This window comes from Cydia fagiglandana, chromosome Z (assembly GCF_963556715.1).
Source record: "Cydia fagiglandana chromosome Z, ilCydFagi1.1, whole genome shotgun sequence".
NCBI classification, from domain to species: domain Eukaryota; kingdom Metazoa; phylum Arthropoda; class Insecta; order Lepidoptera; family Tortricidae; genus Cydia; species Cydia fagiglandana.
In genome coordinates, this window is record NC_085959.1 from 29,795,497 (window position 1) to 29,822,436 (window position 26,940).

Here is a 26,940-nt window from a genome sequence, read left to right on the forward strand (position 1 = left end):
CTTGTAAATTATGCATGTTATATGTACAGGTATGTTATAATTTTTCGCTTTATTATAAAGGAGTATCTAAGGTACAAAAGTGTAAACATAATTATATTCGATGTTAACTATACAAGTGTCATGACTCATGAGCATACCCCGGTTTGACGGGTGCAACAATGCAAGTCATTAATTAAATATCAACTCAAATTTGAAAGTCTTTCTTTGAACTAAAAGGAGAACTACAAGCGTCAGCTTTTCATTACCTACTTGCAGGGCCGTGTTGCATAATAAAATACAACTAATATTGTAAGCGGAACTCCTTTTCTAACTTAACTTATTGGAGTTCCGCTTGTAATATTAGTTGTAGTTTATTATGCAACACGGCCCAGATCTTTTTCATTTATTCACGTCCAAATAATTCTCAGTCAATATTTCGCTACATTTAGTCTATATTCCCACACTACACACGCTCCCAAAAACGACCTTATAGGCGCCTGGACGTCAAACCTAAATGCTCCCGTCTGACCGGTATATGTCATAAGCTTTTTTATGTACCTACGTAGTACCTACCTTGGAATGTTTGGTAATGTGGGTATGTCGTGTCTGTTGCAGGGGAATGCTGGAGGAGCTGCGCTACACGCAGGCGCACTGGAGCGAGGAGGTGAGCATCGGCCGGCTCATGCTCAAGTACACGCCGGACATGGTCAAGGCGTACCCGCCCTTCGTCAACTTCTTCGAGAACACCAAGGAAATGCTGCAACAGTGCGACCGTGAGAACCCTAGGTACTTACAGCCTCCCTTTACCAAACATGTCGTATCAAATATAATGTTGTCTTTTATATTTTTTAACTACATGGTGTCGTTTTTTTGCAGATTTCATGCATTCTTGAAAATTTGTCAGACCAAACCAGAGTGTGGCAGGCAAAGTTTACAAGAACTTTTAATAAGACCAGTTCAGCGATTACCCAGTATTAGGTTACTACTTGACGGTGAGTACCTATTTTTCTCAAGTTAAATACTTCATTCCTTTAAATTAAGTAAGCCAGTGAAAATAGAGTTCTATTGACGCCTTGCCACAGAAGTTGACATAATTTTAACAACTATAAGCCAGTCACTTCTCGTATTTACTTGCAATGATTATTATTCTCCTACTCACAGACTATGATTTATAGGCTTCTCTCGACTCAACACAGTTGAATAGACTCAAACTTGTATGAATTTATGCGATACAAATAATATTAATCGAGCTAGCAGTACATTTTTGTATAATTTATACCCTTGCCTTTTCGAAATATGTAGCACATTGTTGTATAGCGCTTTTACTACTGGTCAAATAAGATATAAATAGTGTATGAGCGTTACATTTGTGGGGACAGATATCCTAAAGCACACGCACAAGAACAACCCGGACCACGGCGCGCTGGTGGCGGCGCTCGCGGGCCTGCGCGAGGTGATGTCGCACATCAACGAGGACAAGCGCAAGACTGAGGGCCAGCTGCAGATGTTCGACATCTACAACGACATCGACCAGTGTCCGGTACTACATTTATATACATCACATGTTTCGCTTCGTTAAAGATAATACACTTTAGGCTCGCCCAAGGCATACTTTAACCTCGATAAAACCGTAGCCAGTGTAATTCGCTATCTCTTAACCTTTCGTATGCCAATGTAAAATTTTGGCTTTTCAAAACATGAACTTTATATTGACATTCTTAAGTTGAATGTAGGGATGCACTGATCGGTGCTAAAATATACCTAGGAACGCGCAATATTTAAACTCGATTCTTAACGTCACAACCGATACAATGACATTACTATCATGCTTGCGCTACATAATTTCGTGCAGACTATAGCCGTTTATTTTTACAGGCGCATTTGGTATCATCGCATCGATCGTTCATAGCTCGCTGCGAAGTAGTCGAACTATCGAAGGAGCTTTCCGGTCGGGGTGATCATCTCGTACTGTTCTTATTTACTGACACGATGGAAGTTTGCAAGAAACGATCGAAAGTAAGTTTTAATTATTATCTATTTACGTACAATAATTATAAAGTGTTCACTTTAATCATTGCAATGTACAATTCGGATAATGTTCTGTCTACTATATATAGCCGTGGGGCGTGGCGTGAGTACTAATGTATTGTTTTCACACAGGCCTTCAACAGTAAGAGTCCGACGAACGGTACGAGTACAATGCGAATAGGCTCGAGCAAGCCGTACAGGCACATCTCCCTCATGCCGCTGAGCACCGTAAAGCGTGTCGTCGACATTCGAGAGGCAGAAGGTACAATCTTGTAGCTACCAGTAGGTACCATCACTCTCCGCGATTGTTGCGCCATTTAGGGTCCTAACTAAATTGGTGGTTCAATACTTACGCTAATGAATTTCCAATTTAGCAAGAACCCTAAATGGCTAACGATCCTGTGTGGTGACTGTACATTATGTTATTACGCAAAAAGTTAATTTTTTATTCCGTTTCGTTCAGGTTGTTTGTATTTATCTAGGATTGAATGTTTGTGTATGTAGATTGTCACAACGTGTTCGCGCTGATGTGCCGGAGCAACCAGGAGCTGAAGGAGAAGCTGTACTCGTTCATGATCACGGACGAGGCGGTGGACAAGTCGCACTTCCTGCGCCAGCTGTGCCGGCAGATGGCCAACACCGTCTGCAAAGCGGACGCTGTGAGTATCCTACTCTACTTGTTATCACTGCTCTCTGACCATACATTCATTGATGTGGGTAATAATATGTTACACAACGAAGGCCGCAAAAATATCTGACATGATCTTATTTGTAGAGCCATAAGAGCGTCTCACATATTTTTGCGGCCTTCGAAGAGTAACATGTTATTGAAGGTGAGTGTACAAGATGTGTAGTCTTAGATCAATTCAGGTCAGATCAGAGTTAGCTGATAGCCAAGGCCTACGGAATGGAATACCAAATTTTATCGTCATGTCTGAGATATACCGTTGAAAAATATGACAATCGAGATGTTTCTGCGCAGGACAAGTTCCTGGCGACGCTGGAGTCGCATCAGCTCGACATCGACACCAGCGACCTGGCGCTCAGCACGCTTTCCAAAGTCACCAAATTCGCCGCCCGCACCAGGATAAAGGTATACCGTCACATCAACAAGCCTCACTCACCATAAAAGTCATAAATTATCACATGCTTATAGTTGATAATAGGGTATTTGACTTAATTTCTTATTTAATACACGTTAGGTATGATTTTAATTAAACTATTTATGGTCTTTTAGCTAAATGATTACAAAAACGATCTTATTTATAATGTGTTCACTAAATACTTATATTGACGCATATGAATACGTTATTTGCCAAGGTAGTAAGCGTAAACATAAATCGTACAGCTTGGCAAAAAAGAGTAGAAATTAAAAAGTGGCAACACTGTAGTGTCGTCCCTTTCAAACCAATTTGTATAAGAAAACGGGACGACACTACAGTGTTGCCACTTTTTAATTCCTACTCTTTTTTGCCAAGCTGTACTTGTTTTGTTTTCGTTGTCCTATAATAAATGAGAAACGCGCTCGTAAGATACGCTTGACATCATTTCAATATGGAAGTACATAATTACCTACATCGGCTACATCAGAAAACAATATCTTTGTCCTTTAATTATTTTAGGTTAAATATAAAAATAATATACTTAATATTAATAAGTATACTGTTAGTCAACTACCCTGTTGTATTTTAGCATGATTAAATGTATTATAATAAGTTACAAAATGTATTCTAGCTTAGCTTGCATTACTAGTAATAACAAAAGATAAATAACCAAGATGGTAAGTGTTTATTTAGATAGTAAGTTAGATTGCTAATGCAATGAATCAGTCCTATATCGGTATCAAATCTTAAATGTAACTAAGGCATGACAACGTTCGAAATCGACAGACAATTAACATTGATGGTCATACATACTTCATACATATTAGAGGTTTTTTTTTGTACAGACGCATACACAGAGCATGATTTCGAGGTTCGTTTTCAACTATTGATGGTACACTTAGTACTTAATTTATATGTGCGCTAAGTATTTTTGTGAATCCCGGCTCACAATGGATATTAACGAATTAGTATGTGCAAATTTTATTATCTAAGTCAAGTACTAGAGATATCACGAATATTCGGCAACTATTAGGTAATCAGCCTACTCGATCACTTTGCCGAATATTTGGTATTCGGCCGAATGTTGAATCAGAATTCAATTCAATTCACAATCGAATCAGGAAAGTTGTTAAATTCGAACACCCTTATTCGAGCATTTGTCATAGGTATGATTATCATAGGTCTGATTTGATTGACTCGAACTACATTCATTAATTCTGTTCAACAAGAAATATATTTTCGCAAACGTTGTGCTTCGTTGGCGAACAGTTTTCATAATAATTGTGAGTATTGGAACTCGAAATGTTCGCATGTCATGCCGAATATTTGGCACTTCGACCGAGAGAGGGGCCGAATATTCGGTATTCGGCCAAAACCACTATTCGGGGTATCTCTAGTCATTACGTTACATTACAATAGGTCGGGCTAACTGGCTAGACTTTGAGCTATTTTGTTTCGCCAGTACAGTAAATGTAACTATTTATCTGTTATTTCCAATGTACATTCGTCGAAAACTGTGATTACTTTTGTTACTACCGGTAGCTTATGCACCAGAACGATAGTTATTGATAATGGTAGTAGTTTATAGTAAGTAGTGAGATGGTTGTGGAGTTGTGTGTCGAGTGGTCAGGTGTAGTGGAGGGCTGGTTGTGTTGTAGCTGGAGACCCTGGCCGGACTGGGCGGCTGGCTGCGCGAGCCGGGCGGGCCGGGCGGGCTGCTAGACACATGGGTATTGCGCGCTCACTTACTCGCACAGGTCTGAAGCGCCTCGTCCACCCACATCCACCCGACCCCACCCCACCCCACCCCCGCCGCCATCACCGCGGGCACCGCACGCGCCATCACAACCTAATACCACTGCCGTTTGATTCATTCCCGTGTCAATTTTATTTAATACCGTCGCGGTAAGGGCTCCTTTAGACGACGCGAGAACTCGCATGCGAGTTTCATTACAGTGCGGGTTTTGATCGGTCGGTTGAATTGGACGTAACCATTAGTCCGCAATGTAATTAAAATCGCAAGCGAGTTCGCGCGCCGTGTAAATCAGCCCTAAAACAATTACTGAAGTTAGTTTATACTTAACTAGTTAGTGATTATGACTCAGTGAATCACTAATTTTGTAATACCATTCTGAAATATGTTATCCGAGAAACATTTAATTAAATTAAATTTTTAAATAATTTACATGTGAATGAGTTGCGGCATTTTATAAGTTCATCTAAAACCTAACATTATTTCCTGTCTTGTTCTGGTAAAAGTCAGTCCAGACGCAAAAAATTCAAGAGACGCTTAGTTAATGAAATTGTTATCGAGTCTTATTTGAATAAATCATTCAAGGCTCGAATAATGCGTGCGTGCGGTTCACGGGTGCGCGCTCGACGCACACGCCGGAGCAGAGGGCCTACCGCGAACCACGTTCGACGTGTTGCCTCTTCGTTGGACTTGTAAATTTGACGTAAGCGTGACAGGGAGGCAACACATCGAACGTGGTTCGCGGTAGGTCCACTGGTGCGCACACTACGCGTACTGCATAATGCTTGAGCGCGCGAGTGTCTCAGTCGCTATTGAAGCTGGACCGACTTTAACATGATGTGTAAATTAAAATAATGGCGGGCAGGGCTGCGGTGTACCATCATTTAATCAAATCATTTTCCGATTACGGGTGGTCAGTGTTTAGAAATAACGCTTAGCTTTAGTTCATTTGTGATTAACAGTTTTCGTGAGCGTGCCATACCTGTCATGTGTTGGTCCATGTCTTGACATCATCATTATTTAACCATCCCGTTCCTAGTGTATGAATGTACGCATTTCTTTGTAAATTAGCTGGGCTGTCATTAACTACCATTTAAATGTATGAGGCTGTTTATGTATAGGGATTTAGGACTGGCTCGCACTATCCTTTTTCTAGTGGGAAGTTATTATGCGTTTTATTAATAGTAGTTTATGTGACTGCTACATGATGAAGAGATGAAAATACGAGCGTGGGTTTATGAAACGAATGAAGTGGGTTTCATAAAAGAATCACACGAGTGTTTTAATGCCTAATTATGTACAGTTACTAGACTGCTTTATCTACACACATATTATAAGCACTCAATGAAGTATTCAGGAACCGCATGTCACGGCTGGCGTTGCTCTCTCGGGGAACTCCTGTCGTCTCTAAAACATATTTATCGCTCGTTTTAAACGAATCTTTAAAGACTGGATTCCACCATTGAGCGGCAATGTGCGGCACAAGCAATTTTGTATTGAATATGCTTGTGCCGCACACTGGTGGAATCCGGCCTTAAAGTGAAACTTTTTTTTCATCGCCTCAAATTGTTTCGTCCATCTATCATCTATCTAAATGTTATAGTAGCTCAACTATTAGAATAGAGGTCTATACAAAAGACTATGCGTCAAAATTGCCCCAAAACAAACAGAGTTGAGAGTTAGGTCATTAGATACACTTAGGTGCAAAACTGTCCCAATAGTAGCATCTTAGTAGAATGTGGAGAAGTGGGTGTCGATCGAGGAGAGCGGACAATGATTAATACATACCAGGCCGCCTAGCCAAGGTTACAATCGCTATCGCTTCGACAACGAAAAGCATTATGTATCTCTATCACTCTTCCACATGAGTGTGACAGTGACAGTTGCGTTTCGATCGCTACGGAGCGTTAGCGATTGGCATCTTGGCTACGCGGCCAGTACTATTTAAAATTTCCTACAAATCAGCCTTACATATGATATACATACGTAGGTTGTTCCATAAGTCTTGCAAAAGTGTAACTTCTTATTAAGCTTTTTCCAAATAAAAACCATCACTGTTAATACACTTATGCATGCGTTCCAACCATGTATCAAACATGATCTTCCACCGCTCCTTTGTGACACTGGCGCAGGCTTCATCCCATGCACTCAATAGCTCGTCATCAGTTGTAAACCTTCGTCCTTTTAATTGGCTCTTAATAAGCGGGAAGAGACCAAAATCGCACGGTGCAAGGTCGGGGCTGTAAGACGGATGGTACAGCACAGTAAGCCCCGATTGCTCCAAAAACTCCCGAGTTCTGATCGCACGCATTATGATTGTGGAAGTGCCAACTGCCCAGATGAGAGACCCAGAGAGAACATAACTTTTTAACTTTTAGGTCTTCGTGTAAAATTGAATGAAGTGTTGATGCACTAATGTGGAGAATATCCTCAATCTGCCTGCACGTAATTCGCCTATCAATAGTTATCAGTTTTCTAACATCGTCTATGTTTTCTTGGGTCCTGCTTGTAAAGGGTCGGCCCGGTCTTTCGTCGTCGTCTAAATTATAGTTGCCTCTTTGAAATTCCTTGTACCACCTGAATACGGTAGAAAGGGAAGGGCATTCTTTACCAAAGGCACCGAACATTTCCTCGTGGCACTCTTGGTAAGATAATCCACGTTTGAAATTATAATAGAAAATCACTCTGTACTCGCGGTTACCCTTTTCACAATTTTTTCGATCTATTTACCGACTATCACTGCTGGCAGGCTCAACAAACACATCATGTAAGAACTTGTAATTAGTGGCAAATAACCATACGCTCAGTCATACATGTCAAAGCTTGTTAGATTCCTTCCATTGCAAGACTTATGGAACAGCCTACGTACTTAGAATTTACGGTTATTTTGTAATTTAGAATCGAAAAGTAGAAAAAAACACATTTTTATTTTTTCGAATAAGTATTTCTAGTTCCTCTTATGGAAACTCCAAATAGGGAACCATACATAATTAAAAAATTCTGCCTCTATAAAATAAGGTATCAACTGTTTAAATCACAAACATAGTTTTGTAGTTATGGCAGAGTAAAAGTCGTCTTGAACATTGAACTAACAAACACTTTCTATGGCTGTTTTTAATGGTACACTTTTGCACCGAACTATAAGCCACCTAAAAGTAACTTGAAAAATATGCCCCATTAAAGCAATTGCATGATGATTTTATAGAGGCAGAATTTCTTAATTATGTATGGTTCCCTATTTGGAGTTTCCATAAGAGGAACTAGAAATATTCGAAAAAATAAAAATGTGTTTTTTTCTACTTTTCGATTCTAAATTACAAAATAACCGTAAATTCTAAGTATATCATATGTAAGGCTGATTTGTAGGAAATTTTAAATAGTACTGGTATGTATTAATCATGTGCCCCTCTCCTCGATCGACATCCACTTCTCCACATTCTACTAAGATGCTACTATTGGGACAGTTTTGCACCTAAGTGTAGGTATAGGAACACTGTACTTCATTTCGTTCTATGGACACCAAGCGGAATTCCATTACAGAACTGAGATACTGGTATTTTAGTCAAAATGTCGTCACCCTTATCACCTAGGCAATAGAGTCCACCGCCGGGCGAGCGCGGCAAATCATTCAGTGTGCTCGCCCGGCGGTGCGCGAATATCTACCCTGCAGCAATTAATTTACTTACTTGGACCTTGGACCCTATTGCCTAGGTAATAAGGGTGACGACATTTTGGCTAAAATACCAATATCTCAGTTCTGCAATGGAATTCCGCTTGGTGCCCATAGAACGAAATGAAGTACAGAGAAATACCTATCTAATGAGCTAACTCTCAACTCTGTTGGTTTTGGGGCAAGGCTCCATACAAAGTTGCCCATGGTCCTTTACTTTGTTTTTCCGAGATGTTCTAAAATTGAAAGTAATTTAAGGATCAGTTATATGGTAACTTAAAGGGGTAAGTAATATAAGACATAAGAACTTATACTATAATATTCATATTATATACGCTCATATTGTATAAGTTTGTTTTGTATACCGTTCAAGGTGTATAACGAACGTTAGATATAACATCAAAAAATATACTTTTGTTAAGTATACCGTTATTTAAGTATAATATCATTGTATATAATGATCATTATGTATAACGTTCATAATATCTCAGATTTATAATGTATATTACTCAAAACATCTAACACCAAAATGCATAATGCTCATATTGTATAACCTAACCTACTTTTCTGGCAGCAGTTTGTTTTCTATTGGGGTCGCAGTTCTAACCTAACCTAACCTACTTTTCTGGCAGCAGTTTGTTTTCTGTAGGGGTCGCAGTTCTAACCTAACCTAACCTACTTTTCCGGCAGCAGTTTGTTTTCTGTAGGGGTCGCAGTTCTAACCTAACCTAACCTACTTTTCTGGCAGCAGTTTGTTTTCTGTAAGGGTCACAGTTCTAACCTAACCTAACCTACTTTTCTGGCAGCATTTTGTTTTCTGTAGGGGTAGGAGTTATAACCTATTTAGTATATCATACGCTATTATATTTTATAATCAGTATACTAAAAGATAGTATATACTATGATCGATATACGTTATGTATGTTATATAAACTGAATTTAGAGTATTTGAGTGTTATATAAAAAGTCATTATACAAAATGAGTATTATGTTAATTGACAGTTATTCCTAATAAAAATATTGATTTTGATGTTATAGCAGACGTTCATTATATCTTGTGAATGTTATTAATATGAAATTATATATTATGTAGTTATATCTCGTGGGACGCACCCACTTAAAGTAAACATTAAATGGCACCACAAATACAGGTTTCTGAATACATTAAGGGGAGGTTATGATATGGATGTAGATAGATTTTCTGGATTATTGCGCTCCTCCATTAAAACATGTAAAAAGTGATGTGCAACTTTTACGAAATCGACATTGCAACAATAAATTTCAATAGATCTAAGTTAGCTTTTGAGATGGTCCACTGTGTGAGTGTGTTTGTACTTGGATAGTGTATCCTATACGAGTAAGCTGCCAGTGCGCGCCTGAACGTACAGTGGCGTTCAAAAGTGCATGGATAGACGTCGACCGTAATGCCTTAATATGATGCTTAAAACATGTCCATGCATTTCTGAACGCCAGTGTACGTAGTAGAGCTAATATCGGGTGACCGTTTCGGCTTGGGCTTGTGGAGTAAAACAGAAACCTAACCTAATCACTGAAAAAGTTTGACTATGGCTGGCTTGCCTGCACGCACATTCGTTTCAAGAGAGAATGCAGTTGGCCGGGAGTTTCGTAATTTTATATTGGAGGCAGACCAGGGGAGGTTAAGTTGGTTCTTTAATGCATGTAATATTGTGATTATTACCAAATTATTATAACCAACAGCAATATCACTAATGTAACTTATATTAAGTTTCTGTCTAATAAGTTACGTCATTATTTCAAGGTGCTCCTACACACAGTCCAAATATCATGTATCTGTATGTGACAAATATAAATTTCTCTCACACTATGATATTGTAACTAGAAATATAAATCCATAAGTGTTGTGTAAGTGCAACTATCTAATCTCGAAATTTTATGGTGTTTTCTAGCATTGTTCTTTATTGTTAAAAATATTATGTGCGAGTATACAAATTTAAATACATACGTGAAATGTGAGGTCAAGTGCCTGAAATTAGTGTTATCTATTAGCACTAACTGACTTTGTACTTACTACGGTAAAAATAAAAACTGCGTATAGTTAAGATTCATTGTTTCGTTATTCTGGGAATGGGATAGCAAATAAATCATTCGCCATAGCTGGCTTGGGCAGCGGGTTTCTGTTTTCATGTTCCTAGTGATTTTGCATATTGTAATATTCGTGTTATCGCTAGTAAGACTGTGCAAAAATGTGCATTAAATGATATGTAAATGGCAGGTGGGCCGCGCGCTGTCGTTCAACAAGACGCCGTCGAAGTTGAAGCGCGCCATGTCGTCCATGATCTCTCCGTTCGGCTCGCAGGCCAACCTCACGCCCGCCTCGCAGCTCGCGCAGATGCGCCTCGCGAGCTGTAATAACATCAACGTGAGTACCGCCGCGCCGCGTCGCTCCGCCTCCATTTCTCCCACTTCCTACCTACAACACTATTAACTTGTGTATTGAAACATTATTTTATTTCTTACTAGCCTCTGCCCATGACGTTGTCAGGTAGAAGTCTTTTTATTTTATTTATTCAGAACACATACAGTCATACAAGATACATATGCCAATGGTGCGTAATACGCACAAAAATCTTAATACTAAAAAGACAAATTATTTCATAAACGGTAGTTTTAATATTTTATTACAGTTTATTATCACAAATAATGAATCTCAAGCAGTTTTATCTCTCAAGACACCGACGTTCTTTGAGGGGTGAGTCGTACTAAATGTATGGGAGGGTTTAAAGTTAAAGTTTGGGATATTTCTGCTTTTATTAAAAAAAGTTATTATTATAATTTTATTACTCATTGGGTAACGCACTTTCGATATCAATTTAAAGTTTTCTGATATCTGTTATATTTACGGAATTATCGCCTGGCTACACTTAACGATTACACCCTGTATTATAGGGTCTTGCTTACGATTGAAGCTGATAACAAAACATTTGTCGGGGTTAAGGAAAAGGTTGTTATTTCAGTTATTTGAACAGTATTGGGAATAACGATCTAGGTCTTCTTGCAATACATGGCAATCCGCTTCCGAAGTAACAGATTTGTATTTTCGTGTCATCAGCATAAATTAGGTGATCAGAGTTTAGAACACAATTAGCCAAGTCGTTGACATACAAGACAAAAAGAAGCGGGCCAAGGTGTGACCCTTGTGGTACTCTGGATGGCACGGGAAGAAAACGCGATGTATATCCCTTCAATGCAACAACCTGACTTCGGTTCGAAAGATATGACTTTATGAGTCTTTAAAGTCAAAGTGACCTCCTCAGCTTGTATTCCCGGAATCATTATTACCCCCAACCAATTCAGGTTGTAAGCGTGTTCCAGTATTAAATGTGGTGTTCAATAGAGAAAGGTATATATCAGAAATTCAGAAATTTTAACAACAGACAGGATTGCACATGAAGCATAAGGACCCTTATTTATTTATTTAAAACTTTATTGCACAAAAGAATAACTTAATGTACAAAAGGTGAACTTAATGCCATGAGGCATTCTCTACCCTTCTGTGACGGCCGACAATATATTAGGATTTGTGTGCAGGAGATGGGCACGAGCAGCGGCGCAGGCGGCGGCGGGGAGGGCGGCGGGGAGGTGCTGGTGGCGCCGCTGTCGGTTCAGCCGACGCGCAAGGCTGCGGCGGGCGCGGCGGCCGCGCTGCGTCGCTTCTGACGGCGCACCTCGCGCCGCGCTTGACTCGCGCCCGACACGCTTCCGGCTCCGGCTTCTTAATGTCGTCGAACTCGCCGCCCGTACGGAAAGCACCTACACGTCATTATGCTGACGGTAGGCGAGGCGAGAACTAATACGCCAGAACATTACGAGATTGATCTGCCATATTATAAGATGATTGGTGCAGCTAAATCATGAGACGATTTTTAATGTTAACTATGAAACACTACTCGCTGTCACTGTGTCATGTTTTATATCAGGAGATTCATTTAAACAATATTAAATGCGTTGTTTTATCAACTCTTCGAATTGATAAAACAACGCATCTCTGCCGTGTTCGTTTTATGAGACCTACGCTGTGTGGATCAGCTTCACGGTGTTGACGAATTCATGTAGCGTTAGTCGCTTCGTGTCCAACAAGTTACCTTGCGAGTTGCGTCTTGTGCCAAATTCACACTATATTTACCTAGAAGTGAGTTGTTAAGAAAATATTAACTTAGGTACTATTTTTGGCAATAAAAGACTGCGGTGTTATTGCTGCTTTAGTGGCTTAGCTTATTACCAGTGCTAATATTAAATTGGGGCAATGACGTCTCAATTCAATGGAGATAATAATAATGAACGATGTGAGGCGTGTTGTTAGTGTGTGGCACAAATGCTCGGTGCTCGCGTCGGAACCAGTGACACATAAATCGGAACGTAATCGTCGTTCGTGATTTTAATCCTATTTCGAATTTTAACAAAATTTTAATTTTCAATGTTAAAAAGTCCAGTGCTATTTGAAATAATGTTAAGGAACAGCAGGGATGTGGCAATGTTTATAATATTTATAGATCGGACGAGACAATGAAAGAGTGCTTGGAGTGCCTTTGTAATATGAGCGAATTGAAATGATAGCGCGGGTTTTATATAGTAGAGTATTTGGTAGTATTACTGTATAACTTGTCACAAAGTGCGGCCTGTATAGAAATCGAATACTAGAAGTAGTTCAATCGAAAAGTATTTTTGTTATAACCAGTCGGGTTTACTATTTGCACTCGCCTGGTGCTCTTATTTATTATATACAATACTGATTGGGGTCAGTTTAGTTCATTGAGTAAACAAATCGAATATTTTACTAAGTCGAACGTATTAGTTTTTGGAGATTTAGTTTTTCAAAATAATATGTACATATCGTGATATTTTTAATATGATCGTGAAATAGGCATTTGATTTTAAGTAGTAATAATATGATAGTTGATATCAGACAGCGAATAGGTGATCAACGGTCGCCCCTCGCGGCAGCGGCGCGCCGGCCGCCAGGAGCCTCCTTTACTATTTCATCTAAGTACCTACTACTTATTATCTTAAGTTTTATGAAGAGTCTCACTAAGGCTATCAACTTATCAACAGTGTGTGTACACGTAATAGATTGTACAAAGATCTATATTTATAATTATATTTAAATGATTGATAAAATAAACATTTATTTTCAGTGAAAAGGCATTTCATTTTCCGAAATCTATTTAAGACTTTCAGTGTAACAAAAATATCGAGCTGATTTCTAATAACGATATCAAGTAACTTTGCTCAAATAAATAGGGGAAATGACGGCACATTGGAACACGCGGGGCACAAAGGTACATTACACATTTATACTATACCAATGAAATTTGACAGTTCATTCGCTCACACTCACACATAGAAAACCCGCCGATGAGTCACATTTATTTTGACAGGTATAAACACTTTATTAGGGGTAGCCATAAACCTGTTGACCATTTTGTGGAATGATAATTTTGGTGGTATTACGAGCGTGACAAAAGGAAATCCACGTTATGCAGTAAGTAGATGCCAAAGATAATATAATCACGACGTTAGATACTTTGAAATACTCGATACAAGCTATTTTTTTTTCTCAGTTCCTTTGTTTTTAAATGTCAGTTTAATTAAAAGGATTCGAAGGCCAAAGGTTCAGCTTTACAAATTAGGATGGAAGCACGAATTTGTCTTACAATTAGTACGGTCATTTCGTACTTTTTCAGTGAGAATAGCATGAGCTCCCTAGCGACTTTCATAATGATGTCACTGTGACAAGGTACGAAATAGTACCGAAATTAAAAAAATAATAATTCTAAGACTACAGACAAATCACGCCTGGAAAGTGCACCTAGCTTAGTTTACTTACGTAGGTACGTAGGTAGGTACTTGTATAAACTGACATTGGCACGTAATAAAAATCTGTATCTATCGACTTCACTATTAAGGTTTTACTTTTAAATTAGAAAGAATGAAAGTGACACGCAATAAATATTTATTCGTTTGATTTCTTCCAGAATATGTACAATCACATGTCGGTTCCATATACACACACATCACACACACACACACACGGTCACATGTGGGTTCATAGGACATAAACGCTTTAGACTACACCTGCAATTTTAAAAATTATAAAGTGGTCGCGGCGGCGGTCGGCGGTGTCAGACGCCGCGGCGCGGTGCCGGGTGCATAAACACGATGGCGTTGTGTAGCGCGCGCAGCGGCACGGCCAGCGCCGCGGCTAGCAGCGGCGCCAGCGCTATGTACATGGCCAGCGACGGCAGCTCCGTGTTACTCACCGAAATTATTTGGCCTATAATCACTACCTGCAAGCGTTAACGTAGGTATCAAAAAGACGGAATTGCATACTATGATAATACTAGCACTAGGATTATTTTACATACTTGTTTGTCAATAAGGCGTTATTTCAAATTTGAAATCAACCTTATCGACAACCGACACTGTGTACCTCTTGATTGAAAACGTCACATTTTACGAAACAACATGTGCCCATTGTGACCCTATACATACTCGCTATACTCGTAGGTAGATGAAAATCATAAACTCGTCGCTTCGGTCGGTGTGGCTTTCACAGATCAAACGAATGTCAAATTATAGAAGACCTTAAGAGGAAAGAGGACGGTCGCCCTTCCATACAAACCTAGTCCCCATTTTACTCTTAGGATATTGAAATTATGGAAATTATTTTTACATAATTTGATGTAATATTAAACATATAGTTCGTTTTTATTGGCATTAGAAAGAACTCCACAGAAGCAAGCGTGCAGTTTTTATCAGGCTCTTTAATTGTTAATAATTATTGAATCATCTAATGTAGCATGGTCAATACATATAATTTACTTCAAATTATTACCGCTAAAAGTGCTGGATTTGGAACCACAAGCTTACTTCTGCGAAGTTCTTTCTAATGCTAAAAAAAACGAACTGTAGCTATGCCCCTACGTTTGACTATTTTCGATTTTTTGATTATTGTAAAAATTAGGAGCGAAAATCGGATTTCATTCATACTAATTTAAGTGCTCGTAACTCTTATTAATAATTATAAATTCAAATTAAATCAAACGTAGGGGCAGTGGTTGATATACAACAAACTAACAAACAACAATTCCGAAAGGTAAAATGGGGGAAAATGTTATACAAGGGTCACGTCCATGCACTAAGATGAGTACTATGGTTTGGAGACTTAACAATTCAGAGAGGAAAATGAGGACTTAGCTTGTATGAGAAGCCGATTTCGCGCGGGTCTTCCACTTTCGTCAGAAGAGGACAAATGATCAAATGATAGAAGACCGATTACCCCTGTTGGAGGACACGTATGAATGAATAAGAGGTAAAGGCAAAATCAAAACTTACAAGCACTACAGCCGGTATAAAGGTCCACGAGGTGTTAATCCGTGAGTTGCAGGTGTTCTCCTCGGTGGCGATGTTGAGGTCGGAGCGAAAGTCGGGGCTGCGGTACAGGTACACGAGCGCCACCAACTCGATCAGGCATACGAACGGCAACGCCACTTCCGTCATCAGAGAGTCCACACTCTCCAGTAGCGCTAGGCCGCCCTGCACATAAGGTAGGAATTTCTCCGCTTGATATCATATCAAAATCAGAAATCATTTATTTTCAAGCAACAAAATACATACCTTAAGACTAACGTACATTCAACAAATTCTGTCCGCGCCCGCGATGGTCTCCGGCAGTGGCCACGGCACGCGCATCAGCACGATCGATCTGATAAGGGCATACCGCGAACCACGTTCGACGTGTTGCCTCTCTGTCGCACTTGTAGATTCGTACGTAAGTGTGACGGGGAGGCAACACGTCGAACGTGGTTCGCGGTAGACCCTCTGAAGGCCTTCGGAACCTCCTCAGCTCGTAACGGGTATTCATACGAAAATATTCCACCACATCTTTTGCCATGGCGGAAACATGCAGATGTGATATCCATGAGTGCTACTTCCGGCCTGTTGGTTCGCACGAAGCGCTTTGCTTCTACTTTCCTTATGCGCACTGCCAAGGAATGGAATTCCCTGCCGGCGTCTATATTTCCGTGTTCTTATAACCCGGCAACCTTCAAATCAAGAGTGAACAGGCACCTTCTGGGCGAGCTCGCTCCATCGTAGGTCACGTCTACGCCTCGGCTAGTCTGTGGCCATGAGTAAGCCCATTCATAATAAAAAAAAAAGAAAAATTTGGAGATCCGCCTGGGCCTACCACATCCTGTTCCGCGTTGACTTGGCTCCTCGGGATGAAAAATTACGACGTAACCGGCCCGTGTCCTTTAAGCCTAGCAATTTATTCGCCTTTTAGTAGGTTCTTGTTGCATCATTAAATTTGTTACCTACATTTGTGTCGCTTAACATAAAAATCGGGTAAATCCATTCGACCCTCTCAGCAAATATCTACCCTATTACCTTTTCATAATACCAAAATCGCATAATCTGACATATGGATTTACCCGAGTTTGAAGTTAAGCAACTCATTTTTACTTGCTATGTAGGTACCTACTTACAATAGATTATTTTGGTTGAGTCCGCGTCCGACATTAGGTACTTATTAAAATTAAAAATGTACTCACGGTAGTGGCATACGGGAGGCTAAGAAGGAAGCAAGAACAGATCATAGCAAACACCACCTGTTGCTCCACGAACCTATAAGCAAATTCAACTAATTACATTTTCAATTAAATAAGTAGCACGGGTTGCGTGTAAATATGGTAAGTATTAAGTACTAAACTTCAAATATGACTTACACTAATTTTACTTTATATTCAAAGATAGTGTGTAATGCTGTCTTGATTAACATATAGGCCACCACTATATACGAAAAAGTTAAACCACCAAAAATTATGGTAGACCTGGAAATTGACATTGTTAAAATCATAAATAATAAAAAAAATCATAACTTTAACGGAAACTACTTACAGTGTATGGGAATAGTTACCCCGCGCAGTACATTTCGAATACATGGGTATCACCCACATAATACCTTGAACATACAGAATTATACAATTTAGGGAGTTATATTTGAACCGTTCTAGCTCTCATTTTTCAGTTAAAGCCGTTAAAGCAAGTACTTAAGTAGCTAACTAAATTATTTGCCGCTATTTATAAGTTTGAATGCGAAACGGAGAGCGGACAATTAGTTCAAGCTAGGACATAGCAGTTCGTAGCTAGGCGTAGGCCTCAAAAATGGTGACTATGTTTATATGGAAAAAGCGGGCGTTCACTATCTAAGATAAGTCGGGCCCTGGAGGGAAACTACCTTAAATCCTTAAACTGGCTCATTTTACTTAAAAGGAGACAATCCTTTATTTAAAAAAAGATTAAAACTGCATTCAAAGATTTTCTAAAACTCGCTTGCCTCGCCCGGGACTCAAACCGACTAAAACTTACAAAAAATTAATACTCGCAATTTTATTCTACTAGTCGATACAGTTAATGTTAGTGATAACATTAGGTCTTACACTCGTATGTCGTACAAAATTACCATTAGATCTAATATTTAGTACTTAAGATTTTTTTAGACAAGCCAAATTGAAGAAAAAAAGAAAAATACATTGAATGCAGTTTTGCTTCTTTTTAAAAATAAAGGAATGTCTCCTTTAAGTAAAATGAGCCAGCTTAAGGATTTAAGGTAGTTTCCCTCCAGGCCCCGACTTATCTTTCCACCCTGAGCGGCTACCGCGAAAACCGAAATTCGCAAATTGCGGGGATTTTTCTCTTTTACTCCAATGCAGGCGTAATTAGAGTGACAGAGAAAAATCCCCGCAATTTGCGAACTTCGATTTTCGCGGTTATAGCCCTGTATATATAAGTACATACCTACTTAGTTTAAGGGTGTAAGTATACAAGTGTAGTAATTACTCTCTCTTGTATTGTAAACGTTGGCCACGTCGAGGTGCGAGGCGTCGCCGACCGCGCAGACGGCGGCCGCGGCCGCGTGCAGCATCGCCAGAGCCAGCACCATCCCCGAGTGCCACACGTTCTCGGCGTTCAGCAGCGGGTCTATGTGACCCGACGCTAACAAACAATAGATTTAATTAGATTTAGATTTATTTATTTCATAATATGAAATTAAAATTACAATTTAAATTATTTTACACTATAATCTATATATACGAATTTATATTATGATCGTCAATTAGGAAAATAACAATTGATTATAATTATACAAATGTCAAGCAATACACAATTTAAAAACCATTATATTAATTATTAATATTTGTGACGTTCCACGGCAAAAGGTACCTTATAGCGGCTGGCGCTTACGTCGCACAGCGCCGCCATAATATTGCAGTGGCGCTAATAATAGCGTAAGCGCCAACCGCGATAAGGTACCTTTACCGTGGGGCGTTACATTTAACTGTAAAACTTAAACGTAATGTTGACTCCCATTGCGTAATTTATAAATGTACTAGCGACCCGCCTCGGCTGCGCACGGGTTAGCAAATTATACACCTAAGCCTCCCTGAAGAATCACTTTATTGATAGGTGAAAACCGCATGAAATTCCAGTCAGTATTCGTTTTTGAGTTTATGCGCTACAAACAAACACACAAACGGTGTAGTGATTTAGGGGAGCGTTCCTTTCATATTGTATTTTTACCCTCTAATATGTCCACACTGCAAAGGTGAAGTAGTACTTACCTATTATACACGGAACCCAAGTTTTTTTTGCGTCTTGTGCCTTTCATTCCCTCGCTATGCTCAAGGTTCTAAATCAGAACAACTATTTCGCTTCCTTGGGACTATAAATCAGCACTCACCACTCACAGTACAAATTAACTATTATGTCCACACCTGATTACTGATTAATTATATCATCATTATACTCTATTTCTATATTAGCAGCCCAGAGCGGAACGTATTAGACTTCAATACAACATTCAATTGCGCAATATGGCCTAAAAGTTAAAAAGCAAGACGATGTTGATAAATGGTTTAATAATACAATTATATACCATAGTGGTTGAGCCCTTTGCCATGAATGATTTCCGTGCCCGTGCCAGCGGAGTGAATATAGATTGATACTATAAAGGCGTCCACCAGACCCTGCAATAAATAATTCGTCAGCACTTACGACGTCAGTAGGAAATAGGTACTTACAATAGCCTACCTAAGTATACAGTAAACTCCAACAATACGAACCGAGAAAATATCAATTTTGCCGAGTTTGAACATTTGCTTTATCACTCTCTTCGGTGACGACACTGTCATTGAGGCCACCACAGCTAGACACACCACCCAGATCCACGGCACCAACACAATCCAGGGATACAAGTTGTTCCACACTAACTGGAAAAGTTAGGGATTCAGGAATTCATTTTTTATATACAGGCATCCTAATATCTACCTCTACCTATTAATACCTACCTATGTGTATGAATCAACATTAAGTAGGTACCTACTGTACATTTTTAATGCCAAAGTTGTTTTTTTGATTACCTACGTAAAAAATGCGCTTCTTCTGAAGAATATTATGTATTATAAAATGTGACGCCCCTCGGGTAAAGGTACCTTATCGCGGTTGGCGCTTACGCTATTATTAGCGCCACTCCAATATTATTACGGCGCTATGCGACGTAAGCGCCAGCCGCCATAAGGTAACTTTTGTCGTGGAACGTCTCAAATAATCTTTAACATACTTATCGTAAAACCTACTTCATAAAATAGAAGTTATATGAATATGCAAGTTATTCTTTTCCTCTGGTTTCGTGTTTGAAGTTGGTTATTAAGAATATTTAAGTAATAGCAACGACTACGACTAATTAACGAACTTACCCTATGATATTTAACGCGTTCAGCAATCATAAGAAACCACATTAACACCCAAATACAACTCAGGCATATAAGCAACGGTATGTTGAAGGCACCAAAGTGATAAATCAGTGGCATCCGAACTAGTTCCAAGCTAATAAAGACATGTAATGGTTAATTTTATTGTTTAACAAGGGAGCAGAGTTGTTGTTTACCTATCCAAGTAATATTGAGACCAGAGCAGGTGAAATAATTCTACATGATGTGTGGTGAGGTGAAAAATTTGTTTCGCTCAGCAGCAAAATTTCTCCTGGTTCACTCGTGAGACTTAAAACCGTCGCATCGCTCAAGATTTCTCTCTTTGTATCTTTCGCTTGCTCAGGTCTAAATATTAGCACGAGGAGTAAAGTAACAACTTAGCTCTATTGATGTATATCTCTGGGCTAGCCTTACGGACAATAAGAATGGGGCTAGTACAGCGGTGTGACACCGCTACAACCATGCTACAACACGATTGGTTGATGAGTTCCTATCACGCTCGCAATTGCTCGCAAATAGTTGCGTTCGACTGCACGATTGGTTCGAATTCATGACTACGCTGAACTACTCGTAGAGTACACTTTTATTGCCGGTAAGGCCCGTCCTGAGATATATTTCTACGCTTAACTACCTTTAGTTTAAACAATAGTACGTAACATACATTGTGCAAGTAAAATATTGCAAACGAGGTCTTTAGATTCACGACAGCTGCAGGTTAGAGGGAAAAAGACGAGTTTGCAATATTCTTACCCCTGGAATTACATACAATGTTTTTCATCACACTTGCGAATAAAAAATTTTTTTTTGCGAAACAATTCTATATATATTAGTACAGTCATTATATCCAAAAAACCGACCCTACCCGTGAATAATTAGTTCTTGGATTTTTTTTTCGTAGGTCCCTCTGGGGGGTCACTGGGAGTGTAAATTCAAAAAGTAGGCTTAATCAGGCTCCTGCGTATATTCGAAAAATGGTTTTTTTCCAAAGAAACGCTCTTTCTTCAATAACTTGGCCATTTTTGATTTTACAGTAAAACCGTAGGGATAAAAACTGTAGGAAATTTGATTCTCTACAAGTTAGTCCAGTCATTATATCCAAAAAACCGACCCTTCCCATGAATAATCAGTTCTTGGATTTTTTTTTCGTACGTCCCTCGGGGGAATCTCTGGGAGTGTAAATTCAAAAAGTAGACTGAATCAGGGTCCTGTGTATATTCGAAAAACGGTTTTTCTTGAATAACTCGGTCATTTTTGATTTTACAGTAAAACCGTGAGGACAAAAATTGTTCAGAATTTGATTTTCTACAACTTTGTTTCCCTTCATTTATGCCGTAAAGCTTGGAACATAGGAGATAATGATAATATTTTGAATTCGTCGCGCTTTTCAGGTTTAATTTCTAAAATATCGATTTTGGGGGAAAGAAGGTGGGAACCAAAATTGTTCAGAATTTGATTCTTTACAAGTTTAGTCCTCTTCATTTATGTCGTAAAGTTGAAAATAAACGAGATGTTGAAAATATTTTGAATTTGTCGCTTTTTTCAAATTTTATTTCCAAACTATCGATCCTAGAAGAAAAATTGTGAGGACCAAACTTGTAGAGAATCAAATTTTCTAAATTTTTTGTCCTCACGGTTTTACTGTAAAATCAAAAATGACCGAGTTATTCAAGAAAAACCGTTTTTGGAATATACACAGGACCCTGATTCAGTCTACTTTTTGAATTTACACTCCCAGTGATTCCCCCGAGGGACGTACAAAAAAAATCCAAGTACTGGTTATTCACGGGAAGGGTCGGTTTTTTGGATATAATGACTGAACTAACTTGTAGAGAATCAAATTTCCTACAATTTTTGTCCTTACGGTTTTACTGTAAAATCAAAAATGGCCGAGTTATTGAAGAAAAACCGTTTTTTTTTTGAAAAAAACCATTTTTTGAATATACGCAGGAGCCTGATTAAGCCTACTTTTTGAAGTTACACTCCCAGTGACCCCCCCGAGGGACCTACGAAAAAAAAATCCAAGAACTAATTATTCACGGGTCAAAATCTATAATGACTGTACTATATAGTGACAATTAAACCTTCGTCCGCCATAATGTAATATTTTTTGACAAGATAGGAATCGAAGGACATATCCATCCGGCATTCAGTTCAGCCACGATTGAAATAATTAATGTTTTTATTATGTTTAATATTTTTAAGCATAATAAAAACATTAATTATAAACGTCAGTATTCTAAAAATAAAATCATTTATTGTTACATGTTTCGTAACGTATACATTAGTGAAATAATTTAATCAATCCATTAACTTCCGCGGGACAATTTAAGCCTTTGTCCTTCAGTACAACTATTACAGCTGCATGAAATCATAAGGATCTTTTCGAGCAAATGTGATGTAAATTTTATAGTGGTTACTTAAAGGTATACGGTCACTTACTAAAAGTAGTTGTAAGGAGGAGGACTATAAAAAAAAGGATATGGTCCAGGATATGTCTCGTTGCATTTTAGTAATTCGAACTTCATATCTTTTGAGCTGAAAATAGTTATAAGTATTTGTTTTACGTACAAGGGAGTAAAGTTGTTGTTTAATCCTTCGTGCCAATAATACACAACCAAGTAAAATACCCCAAAATTGAACCACGAGTGTAGCGATTGTTAGAAAAGTGAATCTTGAGCGATGCGAGTGTCTCAAGACACGAGAGGGTTAAACAAACTTTGCTCTAGGTGAATTACACAAAAATTTTCACGACATCTTTGTAAGAAAGAGTTATAACATAATTTAACTAAATCAGGCCCGTAAAGTTTTATGAAGGGGGTAAGTATATGTATCTAACACCTTTCTCCTCCTCGCCAGGCATGAAAGCGCAACCCCACCGTCGTGTATCTACACATTTTATTGTTTTCATTGCACTCCATAAACCGCCTCTGTAAATGTTATCAATCATTTATTAGCAATTACCTACTGCTATGTGATTTTAAGCATTCTAAAGTTCAAAGTACCTACTTACTTACCCCCGAAAGCGCATAGACTGAAGTATTTTCTCTCGTTGGTTCATACGGTTGTAAGTCCCAATTCCTAAAATCAAGTAATATATGATAAAATAAGTAATAAGTTCAAATTTAAGATTTAACGTTTTCTATACTCGTTTTATAAAATAAGGTTGCAATTAAAATGTGATGTTACCAATGCGATCGACGTTGGTTTCATGCGGCGAACGATTCAGTATAATTAAATTGCACGTTGACATTATTGAATAGCCACACCATTATTGAATTTAGGTAACTTATCGTCACAATTAAGAATATTGAAAAATGACAAATAGAGGTATGTACTAGAACTTTTTCTTTTTTCCTGAATATTGTTACTAAATTGTTACATTATTCCTAGAAAATAGAGCTACAAATTTACATCTACCTATTTAATCTAATCTAAAGCTCTCTTTACAAGTCCGAAACTGAATTAGGGGTCATCCATTAATTACGTCACACGTTTAGGGGGAGGGAGGGGTCAAGAAAATGTGACATATTGTGACATGGGGGAGGGGGGAGACACAAACTTTGTGACGTCACTTTAACTTCATCAGTAACCGAAAATTTAGTAAATTATTTTATTCACTGTACATTTAAATAACAAGTTTTTAAAACGAAAATAGTTTTTAATAGTTTAATTTTCTTTCCTAAGAGGTTTTGGGTTATAAAATTACTAATATTTATATCGTCAAAAATATTTTGATAAAATATTAATAATACTTAGGTATTTACTTAATTCGATTTGGCGATTTCGTAGAAAAAATGTGACGTCACACTAGGGGGGGAGGGGTTTGCCAAGTGTGACAAGGGGGGGGGGGAGGGGTAAAAAAACCTAGAAATTGGTGTGACGTAATTAATGGATGACCCCTTATAACTGTAAGCTACAAAATGCTCTTTGCTCTTAGCAATGTTCTTATAAATGTGTTTACGAGAAAGTAACGCACCTGCAATATGTAAAGGGTAGTTTAGAATCTGACGCCGAGTAAGCCACGTATAGCATTGTTATCGCAGCCATCGCACAATAGTTGATTGCACGTACAATAGAGGTGATGCACATTGCCAGGCCAATACCTACACAGGGATACAAAACTTAGGGCCAGTTGCACCAACCACATTTGACAGACTGATCACCATCAGCCGGTGCGCCCCAGCGCTTTACTATGAAACTTTCCATATTTAAAAATTTTGCGAACTCTTTAACGATACGAACAGTTTGGTGCAACCGACTCTTAGATTTATATTACTGACGAAGGGTCGGTTGCACCAAACCGTAGCTTGTCACCGTTAAAACGTTTGCCAAATAACATGTACTTAATTCTAAACTTATTGTACTTACGGGGTACTTAACTACGGGGGACTAATATGTTAGTCGTAGTCGTCCTCGTCCGTCAATAGTTGTCGATGTTGATGAACTGGCTCTAAGTTGGCAGTAGGTATATATATACAGTTGTGGAATACGATTTGCCTGACAAGTTTCGATAATTCTACAGTGGGAAATGACTAAATATTTAATCGAGGGAGCGAGCTTGTAAAGGGGAATGTTACAAAAATCCATACAATAGCCAACTCCCGGCACTAATAAATAAGTATGTGTGGTAATAGTAGGCCTTACCATCAAGCATAGGAATAACGCGGAAGGCGCGCCCCGGGCCGCTGATGCTCCACTGACCGAGATACACCTCAAAGTGCCGCAGCGGGTTGGCTAGGACCGTGACCGCCACCACCAAGAACAGGTAGTACACTGTGCAGTCACATGTTGTAATAGTTACCTACATACTTTTTTTCACGTTACACCGATGTGATAAGTTTGTTAAGTTAGATACCTAAATTTAAAAGTGATCATATAATAATCAATAGGTTTCGAAAACATTATGTGCAAGAGCGTACCTAGCATAGCATTGGAGGCTGTGCCACTGCCACCTCCTCTCCCAGAGACAATAAGGGCACATGTGCTGCCCCTAGTTACTTTTCATACACGCTTCTGTAGTGTGTTTAATACAATACACCGTGCATATATTTATAATTATAGCTTTAATTCGGAGTTTAAACGCTCTTTCTTTATAGCAAGTATGTGTTTACACGAAATCGATCGTCGAAGGCAAGGGCGACGAGAGAGTAGAAAGGATGCCAAAATGTAAGGTTATTCCGCCATGGTGGGTAGGTAGACTAATAAGTTATTTTAATACGAACACATGCCGGTGGTGAGCGCGGGTCCTACGACCCGACAGTGCATGGTGAGGCAGGAGGAGAGCGCAAGCGCGCTGAGCCGCAGGCGCCGCCGCCCGCGGTCGCGCCGCGGCGCCGTGCCTGCCGCCATGTCCATGCCAGGTATGTTCGATGTCGACCATTCCACCGACCACTCGCTTTGCTATTAAGTACAACAATTATAACAATTTTTAGACTACTCCTAGTAGTCCTTAATGTAAACATTATCGAGTAGTTTTATCGAGACTATTTTAGTTAACACAATAGCGTCATACGTAATAGTCGACTGTCAACTATGAGCTAGGTTGGCCTGCTAAGCTATCTGTCTACAATTCAATATAAAATTGTATGTGCTGTACATAAGTAACACTTTTCGTACATAAATATTCGACTTTCGTTTCCATGCAAAAATATAACTTACATTGTCCCTGTTGTCGAATGTAAGAATTGTGTCCATGGAATTACGATGAGGTATCTTTTGTGCCATAATTACTAATTTTGAGATTTAATATCGTAGCGCCAAAACGATCCAAATAATGTAATGTCAGTGTCATAATGTCATACAGGCATAGTCTAACAGTATATATAAGTTACTCTATGTAGTCTAATAAAACTGGTCTTCTCTTCCCAGAGTGACATAAGCCTACGTCACAATAATATTGGCAATTTATATAGCGCTATCGCATATTATCATATAGCGCTGTCGCATGATGACGTAGGCTTGTGTCAGTCACGTGACCACGATAAGACTGGAAGAGAGTACCAGAGTATTATTATACCATGTCAAAGGTATATTTCACATAACATTCACATGGTTCAGAAATAGGTAAACAGCATAGAGTGGGACTTCCTACTAAGGTTCAAAATAGTTATTTGTTTTACAAGGGGGCAATGGGGGCAAAGTTGTTGTTTAACCGCTCGTGCTAATATTAATTAATTAATAACCGAGCAAGCGAAAGCTTCCAAAATTGGACCATAAGCGTAGCGAGTGGTTCGAAAAATTGAATCTTCAGCGTTGCAAGGATTTCAAAGCTCGTGCTTCGCTTCGTGGGTTAAACAAATTTTGCCAACGAGTAAACACAATTTTTTCACCACAAACACCAACACAAGGAAAATACTCACTGTCAAATTTCAAACAAAATCAAAGCAAATCGACAAATACGTGCCCCTCAATAAATTTAGGTTTCTAATGAAGCAGATCGACTCGCCTAACTGCGATATCTGTGGATCAGTAGAAGATGTCTATCACATACTTGTAGAGTGTACCTAGTAGAAATCGCGCCCTTAGGGAGGCGCTCATATCTTCGGCCAATCTAATGCCATGTGACATCGGTGCCTTTTTACACATCCTTAGCAGCCC

The 26,940-nt window shown here is 38.9% G+C and overlaps 2 protein-coding genes across 7 annotated transcripts in view; one reads left to right on the top strand and one right to left on the bottom strand.

Moving 5' to 3' along the window:
- LOC134678583 (protein ECT2) overlaps positions 1-13,713 on the top strand; it is a 39,348-nt gene extending 25,635 nt beyond the window's left edge. For 4 of the 6 annotated variants that reach the window (XM_063537205.1, XM_063537202.1, XM_063537208.1 and 1 more), the window contains 10 exons: positions 595-765; positions 856-971; positions 1,359-1,519; positions 1,855-1,995; positions 2,140-2,269; positions 2,512-2,666; positions 2,990-3,100; positions 4,769-4,867; positions 10,788-10,934; positions 12,104-13,713. In XM_063537205.1, coding sequence (XP_063393275.1) covers positions 595-765; positions 856-971; positions 1,359-1,519; positions 1,855-1,995; positions 2,140-2,269; positions 2,512-2,666; positions 2,990-3,100; positions 4,769-4,867; positions 10,788-10,934; positions 12,104-12,232 — 1,360 coding nt within the window. In that variant the 3' untranslated portion in view covers positions 12,233-13,713. The remainder of the gene's footprint in view (positions 1-594; positions 766-855; positions 972-1,358; positions 1,520-1,854; positions 1,996-2,139; positions 2,270-2,511; positions 2,667-2,989; positions 3,101-4,768; positions 4,868-10,787; positions 10,935-12,103) is intronic. The other 2 variants (XM_063537204.1, XM_063537206.1) reach the window with 2 other exon arrangements.
- Positions 13,714-14,681: 968 nt separating this feature from the next.
- Positions 14,682-26,130, bottom strand: LOC134678887 (sodium- and chloride-dependent neutral and basic amino acid transporter B(0+)-like). Its single transcript, XM_063537631.1, has 16 exons — positions 26,002-26,130; positions 25,566-25,743; positions 24,988-25,116; positions 24,320-24,446; positions 23,358-23,421; positions 23,182-23,270; positions 22,783-22,878; positions 20,329-20,458; positions 19,696-19,842; positions 19,509-19,599; positions 18,413-18,568; positions 17,471-17,534; positions 17,299-17,403; positions 17,125-17,197; positions 15,908-16,108; positions 14,682-14,859 (listed from the first exon to the last, which is right to left on the bottom strand). The coding sequence occupies exons 1-16, from the start codon at positions 26,065-26,067 to the stop codon at positions 14,695-14,697; spliced, it is 1,881 nt and encodes a 626-aa protein (XP_063393701.1). The 5' UTR covers positions 26,068-26,130; the 3' UTR covers positions 14,682-14,694.
- Between the last annotated feature and the right edge of the window lie 810 nt (positions 26,131-26,940).

Excerpts from the sequence above, each read along its gene's own strand:
- LOC134678887 (XM_063537631.1), bottom strand. The coding sequence starts at position 26,067 with ATGGCACAAAAGATACCTCATCGTAATTCCATGGACACAATTCTTACA. Across the intron at positions 20,459-22,782 it reads CCTCCTTACAACTACTTTTA|CTTGGAACTAGTTCGGATGC; the intron begins GTAAGTGACCGT and ends TGTCTTTATTAG. Across the intron at positions 19,843-20,328 it reads AACGCGTTAAATATCATAGG|TTAGTGTGGAACAACTTGTA; the intron begins GTAAGTTCGTTA and ends TAACTTTTCCAG.